General features: G+C 37.3%; 1 protein-coding gene across 1 annotated transcript; it reads right to left on the reverse strand.

The window, feature by feature from the left end:
* Nucleotides 1–3,568: 3,568 nt before the first annotated feature.
* LOC117344247 (major facilitator superfamily domain-containing protein 4A-like) lies at nucleotides 3,569–13,449 on the reverse strand. Its single transcript, XM_033906930.1, has 4 exons — nucleotides 13,135–13,449; nucleotides 12,891–13,016; nucleotides 5,425–5,710; nucleotides 3,569–5,023 (listed from the first exon to the last, which is right to left on the reverse strand). Exons 2-4 carry the CDS (start codon nucleotides 12,978–12,980, stop codon nucleotides 3,891–3,893), a joined length of 1,509 nt encoding a protein of 502 aa, XP_033762821.1. The 5' UTR covers nucleotides 12,981–13,016; nucleotides 13,135–13,449; the 3' UTR covers nucleotides 3,569–3,890.
* Between the last annotated feature and the right edge of the window lie 1,118 nt (nucleotides 13,450–14,567).

A 14,567-nucleotide genomic window follows, 5' to 3' on the forward strand; every position in this document is an offset into this window, starting at 1 on the left:
GAATGTCGTATGTCGTATGTCGAGCCGCTGAACATTCAAAATCAAAATCTGAATGTCGTATGTCGTATGTTCAGCGGCTGACCATTCAAAATCTGAATGTCGTATGTCGTATGTTCAGCGGCTGAACATTCAAAATTTGAATGTCGTATGTCGTATGTCGAGCCGCTGAACATTCAAAATCAAAATCTGAATGTCGTATGTCGTATGTTCAGCGGCTGAACATTCAAAATCTGAATGTCGTATGTCGTATGTTGAGCCGCTGAACATTCAAAAGTTACCTCGTTGGCTGGTAAAAACACAAGATATGAAGTTTTGAATGTCGTATGTCGTATGTTCAGCGGCTGAACATTCAAAATCTGAATGTCGTATGTCGTATGTTCAGCGGCTGAACATTCAAAAGTTACCTCGATGGCTGGTAAAAACACAAGATATGAAGTTTTGAATGTCGTATGTCATATGTTCAGCGGCTGAACATTCAAAATCTAAATGTCGTATGTCGTATGTTCAGCGGCTGAACATTCAAAATTTGAATGTCGTATGTCGTATGTCGAGCCGCTGAACATTCAAAATCAAAATCTGAATGTCGTATGTCGTATGTTCAGCGGCTGAACATTCAAAATCTGAATGTCGTATGTCGTATGTTCAGCGGCAGAACATTCAAAAGTTACCTCGATGGCTGGTAAAAACACAAGATATGAAGTTTTGAATGTCGTATGTCGTATGTTCAGCGGCTGAACATTCAAAATCTGAATGTCGTATGTCGTATGTTCAGCGGCTGAACATTCAAAATCTGAATGTCGTATGTCGTATGTTCAGCGGCTGAACATTCAAAATCTGAATGTCGTTTGTCGTATGTTCAGCGGCTGAACATTCAAAATTTGAATGTCGTATGTCGTATGTCGAGCCGCTGAACATTCAAAATCAAAATCTGAATGTCGTATGTCGTATGTTCAGCGGCTGACCATTCAAAATCTGAATGTCGTATGTCGTATGTTCAGCGGCTGAACATTCAAAATTTGAATGTCGTATGTCGTATGTCGAGCCGCTGAACATTCAAAATCAAAATCTGAATGTCGTATGTCGTATGTTCAGCGGCTGAACATTCAAAATCTGAATGTCGTATGTCGTATGTTGAGCCGCTGAACATTCAAAAGTTACCTCGTTGGCTGGTAAAAACACAAGATATGAAGTTTTGAATGTCGTATGTCGTATGTTCAGCGGCTGAACATTCAAAATCTGAATGTCGTATGTCGTATGTTCAGCGGCTGAACATTCAAAAGTTACCTCGATGGCTGGTAAAAACACAAGATATGAAGTTTTGAATGTCGTATGTCGTATGTTCAGCGGCTGAACATTCAAAATCTGAATGTCGTATGTCGTATGTTCAGCGGCTGAACATTCAAAATTTGAATGTCGTATGTCGTATGTCGAGCCGCTGAACATTCAAAATCAAAATCTGAATGTCGTATGTCGTATGTTCAGCGGCTGAACATTCAAAATCTAAATGTCGTATGTCGTATGTTCAGCGGCTGAACATTCAAAAGTTACCTCGATGGCTGGTAAAAACACAAGATATGAAGTTTTGAATGTCGTATGTCGTATGTTCAGCGGCTGAACATTCAAAATCTGAATGTCGTATGTCGTATGTTCAGCGGCTGAACATTCAAAATTTGAATGTCGTATGTCGTATGTCGAGCCGCTGAACATTCAAAATCAAAATCTGAATGTCGTATGTCGTATGTTCAGCGGCTGAACATTCAAAATTTGAATGTCGTATGTCGTATGTCGAGCCGCTGAACATTCAAAACCAAAATCTGAATGTCGTATGTCGTATGTTCAGCGGCTGAACATTCAAAATCTAAATGTCGTATGTCGTATGTTCAGCGGCTGAACATTCAAAAGTTACCTCGATGGCTGGTAAAAACACAAGATATGAAGTTTTGAATGTCGTATGTCGTATGTTCAGCGGCTGAACATTCAAAATCTGAATGTCGTATGTCGTATGTTCAGCGGCTGAACATTCAAAATTTGAATGTCGTATGTCGTATGTCGAGCCGCTGAACATTCAAAATCAAAATCTGAATGTCGTACATGTATGTCGTATGTTCAGCGGCTGAACATTCAAAATGTGAATGTCGTATGTCGTATGTTGAGCCGCTGAACATTCAAAAGTTACCTCGTTGGCTGGTAAAAACACAACATATGAAGTTTTGAATGTCGTATGTCGTATGTCGTATGTTGAGCTAACTTCACACAGCCCACTGAAAATGTATTTCAATTCTGATGTACACGTGTATTCATGAAAACGGCTACAATGCCTGACGCTGGTTACTACCGAGTTAAATATGGAAATTTCAATTTCTGTGCGTAAATTTCTCACCCGTAGAGCTATGGTTCACGCTCATTGGGATATTACATGAAGCATGGTTTTCGAAAGAGACATTACAAATGACCCCCCTGTTTCTCCCCCCAGGAATGACAAACATTCTTTAGTAATGTATCCGAGTTGTAACGCTCTCCAAATCCGTTTTACACAAAAATTGAAATTTCATGTTTCATTTCTGCTTTTTGTATTTTTTTTCTATTGTATGACGCCCACCCTCATGTAGAACTTTTAAACCTTCATGATAAAAAAACAAACTTCCAAGGATATAAGGATAGTCGACAGATGCAATCCCGTCTTTAGAGAACGGGGATTAAATGGATAGTTTTTTCTCGCCTTTTGGTCCTAAACGACGGTCAAGCATGGCCTGAAAACTAGCATTTGTAAAAACAAAACAACGCTAATAATATAAGTATCATAGATTTATGAGTTTCAAAATTTGAAATACTGCAATTTTTTTGGTATCGATAACAATGCTGTGTCAACAATTTAATAAATGTAAAATATCAAGTGGATCTGCAAATTTATATTCCTCCTCTCAATATCAGGGATTAACGAATATACATCTACAACTATGTTGGTTCCCAAATTTATTTCAAACCCCACAAATTGCTACAAAATCTTGCTGAAAGAGATCCACGGACCTTATCGGTCACCCGAGTTCTTAAATATTTCAGAGTCAAGACCCATTTGGTCCCGCCCATCAGGCCCTAGAGGTCAGCCAGTGCCAATATATGCAAACCGCCAAACTGCCATCCCATACCGATAATTCTAACCAAGATCCATCTCTCCAATGACAACTTAACACATCATGCTCAAGACGTGTTTTCTTTATACACGTATAAAATATAGCAATCTAATTAAAATCTAGATGGTCATTCTCACTACGTTCCATGAACATCTAACAACATCCCATAAGGGGTCACGTCGGGGTGACCTTTTGGATTAGCCAATCAAATGACTACTTCCAGAATCTTGGAAGTGAATTATATTTGTCCGAATTAGCATGACCAGACTGCATAACTTGCATAATCTGACAATTTGTTTCAAGTCATTTCGTCCCAGAAATCATATAGCTACATGTATATAAATGGTGTGCCGAAATGGTTTGCTTCAGATGCATAATGTGACGAAATGGTTTACTTCGATGACATCGACAAATTGACGATTCGCCCTGAAAGTGAAATACACATATCAAAGGTCATCAGAACGTGACCCCATATGGGATGTTGTTAGATGTTCATGTAACGTAGTGATAATGACCATCTAGATTTCAATTAGATTGAAAATATAGTAACGTTTACCTCCTCCAAAAGGGAAACTGTGTCATGGACTGTCACAATTTTGATAAAACACCTTAATACCTTTCCGTCTATGAAAAGGTTTTGATTATACAGTATCTTATATGGGTATTGAGAGAAACATTTCTGAAATTTCAGTGAACTTGGTACATTTTGGTCCCGCTCATCAGCCCTTTGAGCCAATCAGGTCAAACATGTATCTTACTTCATCCATCTTTATTCAGCCTCTCTGTCACGTCAATATCATGGATCACAATTTTATCAAAAGTTCTACCGTACACTTTCGTAACGCGCTTTGTCAGGACGATTCCTACAATATATAACACGAGTACGCATGCGCCAAATATAATGAGCAGGAAACAAAACCACAGGTTGTTATGCTCCTCCATCAGCCAGCCGAGGAGGAGCGGCACCACAGCAGATCCCGTACAGGTACATACCATATATAGGGAGGATATCTTCCCCGTCGTAGGTGTGATGTAATTGTTTGTCCAGGTAAATACCAACGAAAATGTCATTGATCTAAAATAGCCCACAACTGCTGCAGATATCCATACCCCTATACTGGTGTGTTCTATGGAGCTAAACAACAGTCCCAATAGGCCTACCAGTGTGCCGGTAATATGGATTCCTAGAAATAGTAATGTACTTAATCGCGAGGCAAACATGGCTATTACTATAGCAATGATACAACAAACACTAGATACAGCGCTGACAAGTGCCCCGTCGGCTGGGGAAAATTCTAGTTCATCTACACAGTAAACAACTATAAAGGAAATAAAGCCCTCACCTAGCGATAAACTCAAAAACATCAAACTGCCTATCACTACTAGACAAATTACTTTTAGTTTCGTTGGCAAAATCCTTGCTTTACTTTCTTGTGGTGACGATTGCGTCATTTCCATATTATCACCACTGGCTTCCGTTTGGAGATCATCTTCATTATTGTCTATACTGCCCATGAAGTACTTGATAATGAACGGCAATGAAACTAGCACCGCTAAAACTGCACTTATTGAATAAGGCACAAATAGTCGAGAAGTCATTGTGTGATTGGTCACATTAGCGAAGGTCACATTAGCGGAAGTTGTATAGAACGCCGGAAATGTAACGTTGGCCGTGACTGGTGAAATGGATGAATTATTTTGTAAATACGGATCAAAAGTGATGTTCCGTGCCGTTATGTTAGTATCACTATTCTCAGAATTGGTGGCGACATCCGATAGGAAAGGGGCGACAACTATAGGAGCTATAAACACACCAACAGAATAAGAAAACTCCATGAAAAAGTACATCTTCTTGTTGTCTCTCCAAAGCTGCATCATTTCGGCATTGCCCACTGAAAGGAAATAATACGTCATTTATAGAAAGTATTGAAATTTATTTATATATTTACATTTGCGCTGTAGTGTAACTATGTAAACTTTACAAGTTCAGTTTCGGGTTGTAGTATGCGTAGATCATACTTATTTCTTTAAATCTCCGATCCTAATGCATTTATCCCTAATCGAAATGCAGTTAAATGCAAACGTATTGTTATTATAGCTTATTAACAGATATTGATTAAATATTCTAAGACGGGATATTCTCACATTACCAACCAGTCTGCGATTCGGAAAATATAAATGAAAAGAGAGAGATTTTGTAAAGGGTGTTATATAATATAAAAAAAATGTAATAATACCAAGTGTGCGATATACATTTGTAGCTCCGATAACTTTTTAAAATCATATTTCATACCTGTGTCCACAACACCGGAAGCAAACCCCTGGAAAAAATAGACGGCAACCATTAACACAAAGATGAAGCACCAAGGGATTGCCGCTGTGAGAATTCCTAACAAGAGAAGGCCTGCAGCATACATGGCGTTCAGGCTAACTTTTTCATATAAAAATCCCCCGGCTACACATCCAACGGCATATCCGATGAAATTTAGTGTAGAAATCCACGACCCAAGTTTCAACGTGACGTCACTTATCAACAGTAGATCGATAAAAGAGGGTCCGAACAAACCTCGAATCCATCCCTAAAACAGAAATAATACCATGTCATATATTATGTAATATAGTTATCCGATCAGTAGTGTTACCCAATATAATATGATGACATCACAAGAGCCTCGTTCTGATTATTGATCAAATGATGCTTGTACAAACTGTTAATATAGGAAAAACACTGCAAAATTTATGGAAAACAAACTTAGAGGAGAGACACCCTTAAATTATAAAATGCTTTCCTGTGTAACATTTTTAGGTTAGCAATTATCCAAAGTTCGAGAGAACGGAAAATAAAGAGACAAAATCGTATATATTGATGGTTTGACTTGTTGTACTTGTACAAAAGACAAAAACTCATTGTTCGTAAAACACGTCGACTAACGATATAATTCCAGATTACAGGTATTGTCAAGGGCAAAGACAGAAACCAATTGTTTTATTAACCAGGAATGTCTACACAGACTAAGGAAAAGGTCTTAAATTGCCCACTGTGTTCGGAGGTTTAATGAAACATCCTAAGGAACCAATATATGTTACTGGAAGATCTACCAGACCGACCTTAACAAACCTGGCAGCAGACATGTTTCAGCTCCACTCAAAACATTATATTCTCACAGTAGATTATCACTCGAGATGACCAGGTGTAGTTACTGGGGAATCTCACAGCCAAAAACATGATCATAAAAAAAAGTTAGATAGTTTGATCTCGAGGTATGAGGTATGGAGTTAGATAGTTTGATCTCGAGGTATGATGTATGGAGTTAGATAGTTTGATCTCGAGGTATGATGTATGGAGTTAGATAGTTTGATCTCGAGTTATGATGTATGGAGTTAGATAGTTTGATCTCGAGGTATGAGGTATGGAGTTAGATAGTTTGATCTCGAGGTATGAGGTATGGAGTTAGATAGTTTGATCTCGAGTTATGATGTATGGAGTTAGATAGTTTGATCTCGAGGTATGAGGTATGGAGTTAGATAGTTTGATCTCGAGGTATGATGTATGGAGTTAGATAGTTTGATCTCGAGGTATGATGTATGGAGTTAGATAGTTTGATCTCGAGGTATGAGGTATGGAGTTAGATAGTTTGATCTCGAGGTATGAGGTATGTAGTTAGATAGTTTGATCTCGAGGTATGATGTATGGAGTTAGATAGTTTGATCTCGAGGTATGATGTATGGAGTTAGATAGTTTGATCTCGAGGTATGAGGTATGGAGTTAGATAGTTTGATCTCGAGGTATGAGGTATGGAGTTAGATAGTTTGATCTCGAGGTATGAGGTATGGAGTTAGATAGTTTGATCTCGAGGTATGAGGTATGGAGTTAGATAGTTTGATCTCGAGGTATGATGTATGGAGTTAGATAGTTTGATCTCGAGGTATGAGGTATGGTGTTAGATAGTTTGATCTCGAGGTATGAGGTATGGAGTTAGATAGTTTGATCTCGAGGTATGATGTATGGAGTTAGATAGTTTGATCTCGAGGTATGAGGTATGTAGTTAGATAGTTTGATCTCGAGGTATGAGGTATGGAGTTAGATAGTTTGATCTCGAGGTATGAGGTATGGAGTTAGATAGTTTGATCTCGAGGTATGAGGTATGGAGTTAGATAGTTTGATCTCGAGGTATGATAAATGGAGTTAGATAGTTTGATCTCGAGGTATGATGTATGTAGTTAGATAGTTTGATCTCGAGGTATGAGGTATGGAGTTAGATAGTTTGATCTCGAGGTATGAGGTATATAGTTAGATAGTTTGATCTCGAGGTATGAGGTATGGAGTTAGATAGTTTGATCTCGAGGTATGATGTATGGAGTTAGATAGTTGATCTCGAGGTATGATGTATGGAGTTAGATAGTTTGATCTCGAGGTATGAGGTATGGAGTTAGATAGTTTGATCTCGAGGTATGAGGTATGTAGTTAGATAGTTTGATCTCGAGGTATGATGTATGGAGTTAGATAGTTTGATCTCGAGGTATGATGTATGGAGTTAGATAGTTTGATCTCGAGGTATGATGTATGGAGTTAGATAGTTTGATCTCGAGGTATGAGGTATGGAGTTAGATAGTTTGATCTCGAGGTATGAGGTATGGAGTTAGATAGTTTGATCTCGAGGTATGATGTATGGAGTTAGATAGTTTGATCTCGAGGTATGATGTATGGAGTTAGATAGTTTGATCTCGAGGTATGAGGTATGGAGTTAGATAGTTTGATCTCGAGGTATGAGGTATGGAGTTAGATAGTTTGATCTCGAGGTATGAGGTATGGTGTTAGATAGTTTGATCTCGAGGTATGAGGTATGGAGTTAGATAGTTTGATCTCGAGGTATGATGTATGGAGTTAGATAGTTTGATCTCGAGGTATGAGGTATGGTGTTAGATAGTTTGATCTCGAGGTATGATGTATGGAGTTAGATAGTTTGATCTCGAGGTATGATGTATGGAGTTAGATAGTTTGATCTCGAGTTATGATGTATGGAGTTAGATAGTTTGATCTCGAGGTATGAGGTATGGAGTTAGATAGTTTGATCTCGAGGTATGAGGTATGGAGTTAGATAGTTTGATCTCGAGTTATGATGTATGGAGTTAGATAGTTTGATCTCGAGGTATGAGGTATGGAGTTAGATAGTTTGATCTCGAGGTATGATGTATGGAGTTAGATAGTTTGATCTCGAGGTATGATGTATGGAGTTAGATAGTTTGATCTCGAGGTATGAGGTATGGAGTTAGATAGTTTGATCTCGAGGTATGAGGTATGTAGTTAGATAGTTTGATCTCGAGGTATGATGTATGGAGTTAGATAGTTTGATCTCGAGGTATGATGTATGGAGTTAGATAGTTTGATCTCGAGGTATGAGGTATGGAGTTAGATAGTTTGATCTCGAGGTATGAGGTATGGAGTTAGATAGTTTGATCTCGAGGTATGAGGTATGGTGTTAGATAGTTTGATCTCGAGGTATGAGGTATGGAGTTAGATAGTTTGATCTCGAGGTATGATGTATGGAGTTAGATAGTTTGATCTCGAGGTATGAGGTATGGTGTTAGATAGTTTGATCTCGAGGTATGAGGTATGGAGTTAGATAGTTTGATCTCGAGGTATGATGTATGGAGTTAGATAGTTTGATCTCGAGGTATGAGGTATGGAGTTAGATAGTTTGATCTCGAGGTATGAGGTATGGAGTTAGATAGTTTGATCTCGAGGTATGAGGTATGGAGTTAGATAGTTTGATCTCGAGGTATGAGGTATGGAGTTAGATAGTTTGATCTCGAGGTATGATAAATGGAGTTAGATAGTTTGATCTCGAGGTATGATGTATGTAGTTAGATAGTTTGATCTCGAGGTATGAGGTATGGAGTTAGATAGTTTGATCTCGAGGTATGAGGTATGGAGTTAGATAGTTTGATCTCGAGGTATGAGGTATGTAGTTAGATAGTTTGATCTCGAGGTATGATGTATGGAGTTAGATAGTTTGATCTCGAGGTATGATGTATGGAGTTAGATAGTTTGATCTCGAGGTATGATGTATGGAGTTAGATAGTTTGATCTCGAGGTATGAGGTATGGAGTTAGATAGTTTGATCTCGAGGTATGAGGTATGGAGTTAGATAGTTTGATCTCGAGTTATGATGTATGGAGTTAGATAGTTTGATCTCGAGGTATGAGGTATGGAGTTAGATAGTTTGATCTCGAGGTATGATGTATGGAGTTAGATAGTTTGATCTCGAGGTATGATGTATGGAGTTAGATAGTTTGATCTCGAGGTATGAGGTATGGAGTTAGATAGTTTGATCTCGAGGTATGAGGTATGTAGTTAGATAGTTTGATCTCGAGGTATGATGTATGGAGTTAGATAGTTTGATCTCGAGGTATGATGTATGGAGTTAGATAGTTTGATCTCGAGGTATGAGGTATGGAGTTAGATAGTTTGATCTCGAGGTATGAGGTATGGAGTTAGATAGTTTGATCTCGAGGTATGAGGTATGGAGTTAGATAGTTTGATCTCGAGGTATGAGGTATGGAGTTAGATAGTTTGATCTCGAGGTATGATGTATGGAGTTAGATAGTTTGATCTCGAGGTATGAGGTATGGTGTTAGATAGTTTGATCTCGAGGTATGAGGTATGGAGTTAGATAGTTTGATCTCGAGGTATGATGTATGGAGTTAGATAGTTTGATCTCGAGGTATGAGGTATGTAGTTAGATAGTTTGATCTCGAGGTATGAGGTATGGAGTTAGATAGTTTGATCTCGAGGTATGAGGTATGGAGTTAGATAGTTTGATCTCGAGGTATGAGGTATGGAGTTAGATAGTTTGATCTCGAGGTATGATAAATGGAGTTAGATAGTTTGATCTCGAGGTATGATGTATGTAGTTAGATAGTTTGATCTCGAGGTATGAGGTATGGAGTTAGATAGTTTGATCTCGAGGTATGAGGTATGGAGTTAGATAGTTTGATCTCGAGGTATGAGGTATGGAGTTAGATAGTTTGATCTCGAGGTATGATGTATGGAGTTAGATAGTTGATCTCGAGGTATGATGTATGGAGTTAGATAGTTTGATCTCGAGGTATGATGTATGGAGTTAGATAGTTTGATCTCGAGGTATGAGGTATGGAGTTAGATAGTTTGATCTCGAGGTATGAGGTATGTAGTTAGATAGTTTGATCTCGAGGTATGAGGTATGGAGTTAGATAGTTTGATCTCGAGGTATGATGTATGGAGTTAGATAGTTTGATCTCGAGGTACGAGGTATAGAGTTAGATAGTTTGATCTCGAGGTATGATGTATGGAGTTAGATAGTTTGATCTCGAGGTATGAGGTATGGAGTTAGATAGTTTGATCTCGAGGTATGAGGTATAGAGTTAGATAGTTTGATCTCGAGGTATGATGTATGGAGTTAGATAGTTTTATCTCGAGGTATGAGGTATGGAGTTAGATAGTTTGATCTCGAGGTATGAGGTATGGAGTTAGATAGTTTGATCTCGAGGTATGAGGTATGGAGTTAGATAGTTTGATCTCGAGGTATGAGGTATGGAGTTAGATAGTTTGATCTCGAGGTATGAGGTATGGAGTTAGATAGTGTGATCTCGAGGTATGAGGTATGGAGTTAGGGATTAAACTACATAATATGTTCTTAATAAATAGAGATTACACAACGAAAGATTGTTGTGTATGGTATTTCTTTCACTTGATTTAGTTATTTTACAGAATTTACAATAACACAAACTGAAGCGATTTTTTTTAACTTTGGAAAACTAACTAACAAGAGTGAAAGAAATACCGTATCAAATCAAAATATAATTAATTATTACAAACTTAATTGCAAATTTATCATTTTTTCGTCCCCAAGACGCAGCCTTTCAGTGTTAGCTAATCAAAACACACTGAGCCATGATATTAAAACAAAGTCCGGTCAAAGGTCACGGTGTCAACCAATCGAATCGCGTGAACTGCTTGTTATTCAACAGTTTTAATGAATATTTCATGCCTTGAGAGTTGAATGCTGATTAGCAACTTTGACTGTATCTGGCTTTTTGTCCAATTTCGGCTGCAGGGGGTGAAACAGTCAAAATCGTTTTCTTTGACAGACAGAGCAGTTACCCGGCGCGAATTAGATGCGCAGAAATTCTCCGTTGAAACCTTTTGGTGCTAGGTTTGAGAAAACAATGGAGGTCGATCTAGAGGAATTGCTAGAAAAGAGGGATTCGCCGAGTACAAGAATTGTAACAAAAGGTATAGAGGATATCTAACAGTGTCTTCAGTAATACCAAATATATTTCACGAGTGGAGCTAATATTTTGATATTTTTCACGAGTGCGCAGCACGAGTGAAAAATATCAAAATATTAGCCACACGAGTGAAATATATTTGGTATTACTGAAGACACTGTTAGATATTCTGTTTATTACATTTTTTATCAACGAAAAACCTACCCCGTATGCTAACTAGGCCTACAGCGATAATTTGTAAACAAAAAAAGTAGTTTCCCCTGTCCAGGTGCTGACATATATGTCGGGCTTTCTGATTGGTCAATTATTTTGGTATTTTCTAATCATTAATTTGATTGGTCAAATCAGCAAAAGTGATTTTTTTCACTAGTGAAATATCACTTTTATAGAATGAATAATTTTTGATATTTCACTGGTAAAAATGTAATAAACAGTGATATTTAAAAAAAAATACTGTGATGACAAAAACGTGCCACTGGGTGTAGGTCAACAGGAAAAAAATAATTAAACTGTCTGCTGAGCAGATATGATGTTTTTTACTGACAATGAAATAAAAAATAAAAATAGATGTTATATATGATCTTTTTGCTATTCTAAAAAACATAACACCACTACATGCAGCTCTGATGGTGTATTTGGTAACAAAACAATGGTTTCTATGTTAAATCGAGAACAGTCAGAACTTCCATTTCTCGGTAGGGGGTAGCCCTGGGTAACTGTCTGCCTGAGCCACCAGTTCTCTTGGACCTGATTGACAATGAAATGTATGTTAAATATAACAGACCTTGAACACTTTTCCATATCGGTAGTGGCCATGTTATTTTATAGAACCCAAACATCATGTCACCATATTACTAATCTATGTATTTTTTAAAATATATATATCATCCTATTTACAATGACAGTTGGTAATGTCATCACATATGCCCATTTTCTGCTTATCTCTGGGAAATAAATGTTTAAACGGATGACAGCTGGATTTCACTGAAATATATACATGATAATGTTCAATCATAATTATAAAAGGGATATATCTTGCTGTGGATCAATAAGGATATGTAATAAATAGTATACCCGTGAATGGAATATATATATAGTTATGCGGATCCAACAACCACCTTATTTTAGAAAGGATGTTTTTAAAGCATGGGGTGTTCTAAGCAACTCTGAATTCACGAGATTCAGAAGAAAAAAATAATGTATTCTAAAAACTCCTCTTTGGAATATTTTAAAATATATGTCCAGGAAAATAGTTTATTAGTGGCAGGTGTTTTTATGTCGAATGGTATGATTAAAAATTCAGACAATTTGGCTTTTCCTCTCTTTTGACGAGTTTCACATTTTAAGTATATTTAAAAAAAAAATTATGTTCAATTAATTTACTTCCCAGTCCAATATATTTACATAATATATATCATATATTTATGTAAACATGGATTTCTTGCTGCTCCTCATTAACTGGTAAATAAATATTGATAAAATACTTACAATAATGAAAAACATGACGTAAACCGAAACGGAATAACAGATTTTCTGCCTTTGAAATCCTGTTCGTCTTTTTCCTTGTAAACAAGCCATCCTCGAGTTGTCTCTCTTTGTCCGTTTCGATTTGATCTGAATGAAAATCACAATGATTTGAATGAAAATAAGCATACAGAAATACATTTCACATCTGTTTGAATGAGTTATTTTATAACAAAATGAACTTTGAATATATAAATTATAAACTCACGTTAGATCATAAGATGTACGTTTCGTGAACACGTGCCCGATACCACACGTGTGCTGTCCGGATTCACTTTAACACAAGGAAACAGGGTCAACATGGGGGTCACCAGTCTATCAGCTGTAGCGACAAAGATCGGACCACTCACTCCGATAACGATACATTACTGTTCATTCAAATACATATGAAGTGTTTGCATACCACACACTACGAACAACTGCACGAGGGATCTACACATATGTCACTCCGACCACTGTACTGTCTAAACAATGATCCGTTCCTGTCGTCTGCTCATGCTTTTTAGAGCCGTTCCCAACTCGATACCGGATGTAGTCATGTTTATTTTTAATCTAGTCTTCTTATGTAATACGGAGTAAAGTATTGCAATGGTATGAGAAACACTTTTATTATAGTGTTGATTTTTTTTATTATGAACTTATAAACTTCTTATCTTAGTTAAAATATCGATTTTATAAACACACGTACATTTGTGCTTACCTGAGCCACATGAGATCACCCGATAGTTTTATGTATTTCACGGTATTGTGCCAAACTGGGCTGTAAAAAACCTGTCACATTGCAACATCTGGATACATTAGTTGTTATCGCAATGATCTTTTTCATTCATGAATGGATAAATGATCAGAATTTCGAATTACCTTGATAGTTTTATTATATGATAGAATATCAGAGACTTGTATATCAGTCTCTGAGAATATCAGATATACGTGTTTAACAGGAGGGGAGGCCTGGGTGTTGTGTTTATGTGGTGTTCATTTCGTATGTCTGATGCTGTTAATCTGGCGTGCTGGTAAGATTTCCTATTAACATGAAAATTGTTTGATTATAATCTTCAATATAAACGTTTATTCTCTATTAGCAAATAAATCCATTCCCAATTATAGAGAAATGAAACCGAGTACCACCTATTACAGTGAAATGAAACCGAGTACCAACTACTACAGAGAATTGAAACCGAGTACCAACTACTACAGAGAATTGAAACCGAGTACCAACTACTACAGTGAAATGAAACCGAGTACCACCTACTACAGTGAAATGAAACCGAGTACCACCTACTACAGAGAATTGAAACAGCGTACCACGTAATACAGTGAAATGAAACCGAGTACCACGTAATACAGTGAAATGAAACCGAGTACCAACTACTACAGAGAATTGAAACCGAGTACCAACTACTACAAAGAATTGAAACCGAGTACCAACTACTACAAAGAATTGAAACCGAGTACCACCTACTACAGTGAAATGAAAAGAGTACCACCTACATGTACTACAGTGAAATGAAGCCGAGTACCACCTACTACAGTGAAATGAAACTGAGTACCAACTACTATAGAGAATTGAAACCGAGTACCTACTATAGAGAATTGAAACCGAGTACCAACTACTACAAAGAATTGAAACCGAGTACCACC

This window comes from Pecten maximus, chromosome 15 (assembly GCF_902652985.1).
Source record: "Pecten maximus chromosome 15, xPecMax1.1, whole genome shotgun sequence".
In the NCBI taxonomy this organism is placed as follows: Eukaryota; Metazoa; Mollusca; class Bivalvia; order Pectinida; family Pectinidae; genus Pecten; species Pecten maximus.

Bases quoted from the DNA above. Each gene is read 5' to 3' on its own strand.
- LOC117344247 (XM_033906930.1), bottom strand. From the start codon at position 12,980: ATGGCTTGTTTACAAGGAAAAAGACGAACAGGATTTCAAAGGCAGAAA. The intron at 5,711-12,890 runs GTAAGTATTTTA...TTTCTGTTTTAG, and splicing joins ACGTCATGTTTTTCATTATT to GGATGGATTCGAGGTTTGTT. The intron at 5,024-5,424 runs GTATGAAATATG...ATTTCCTTTCAG, and splicing joins TTCCGGTGTTGTGGACACAG to TGGGCAATGCCGAAATGATG.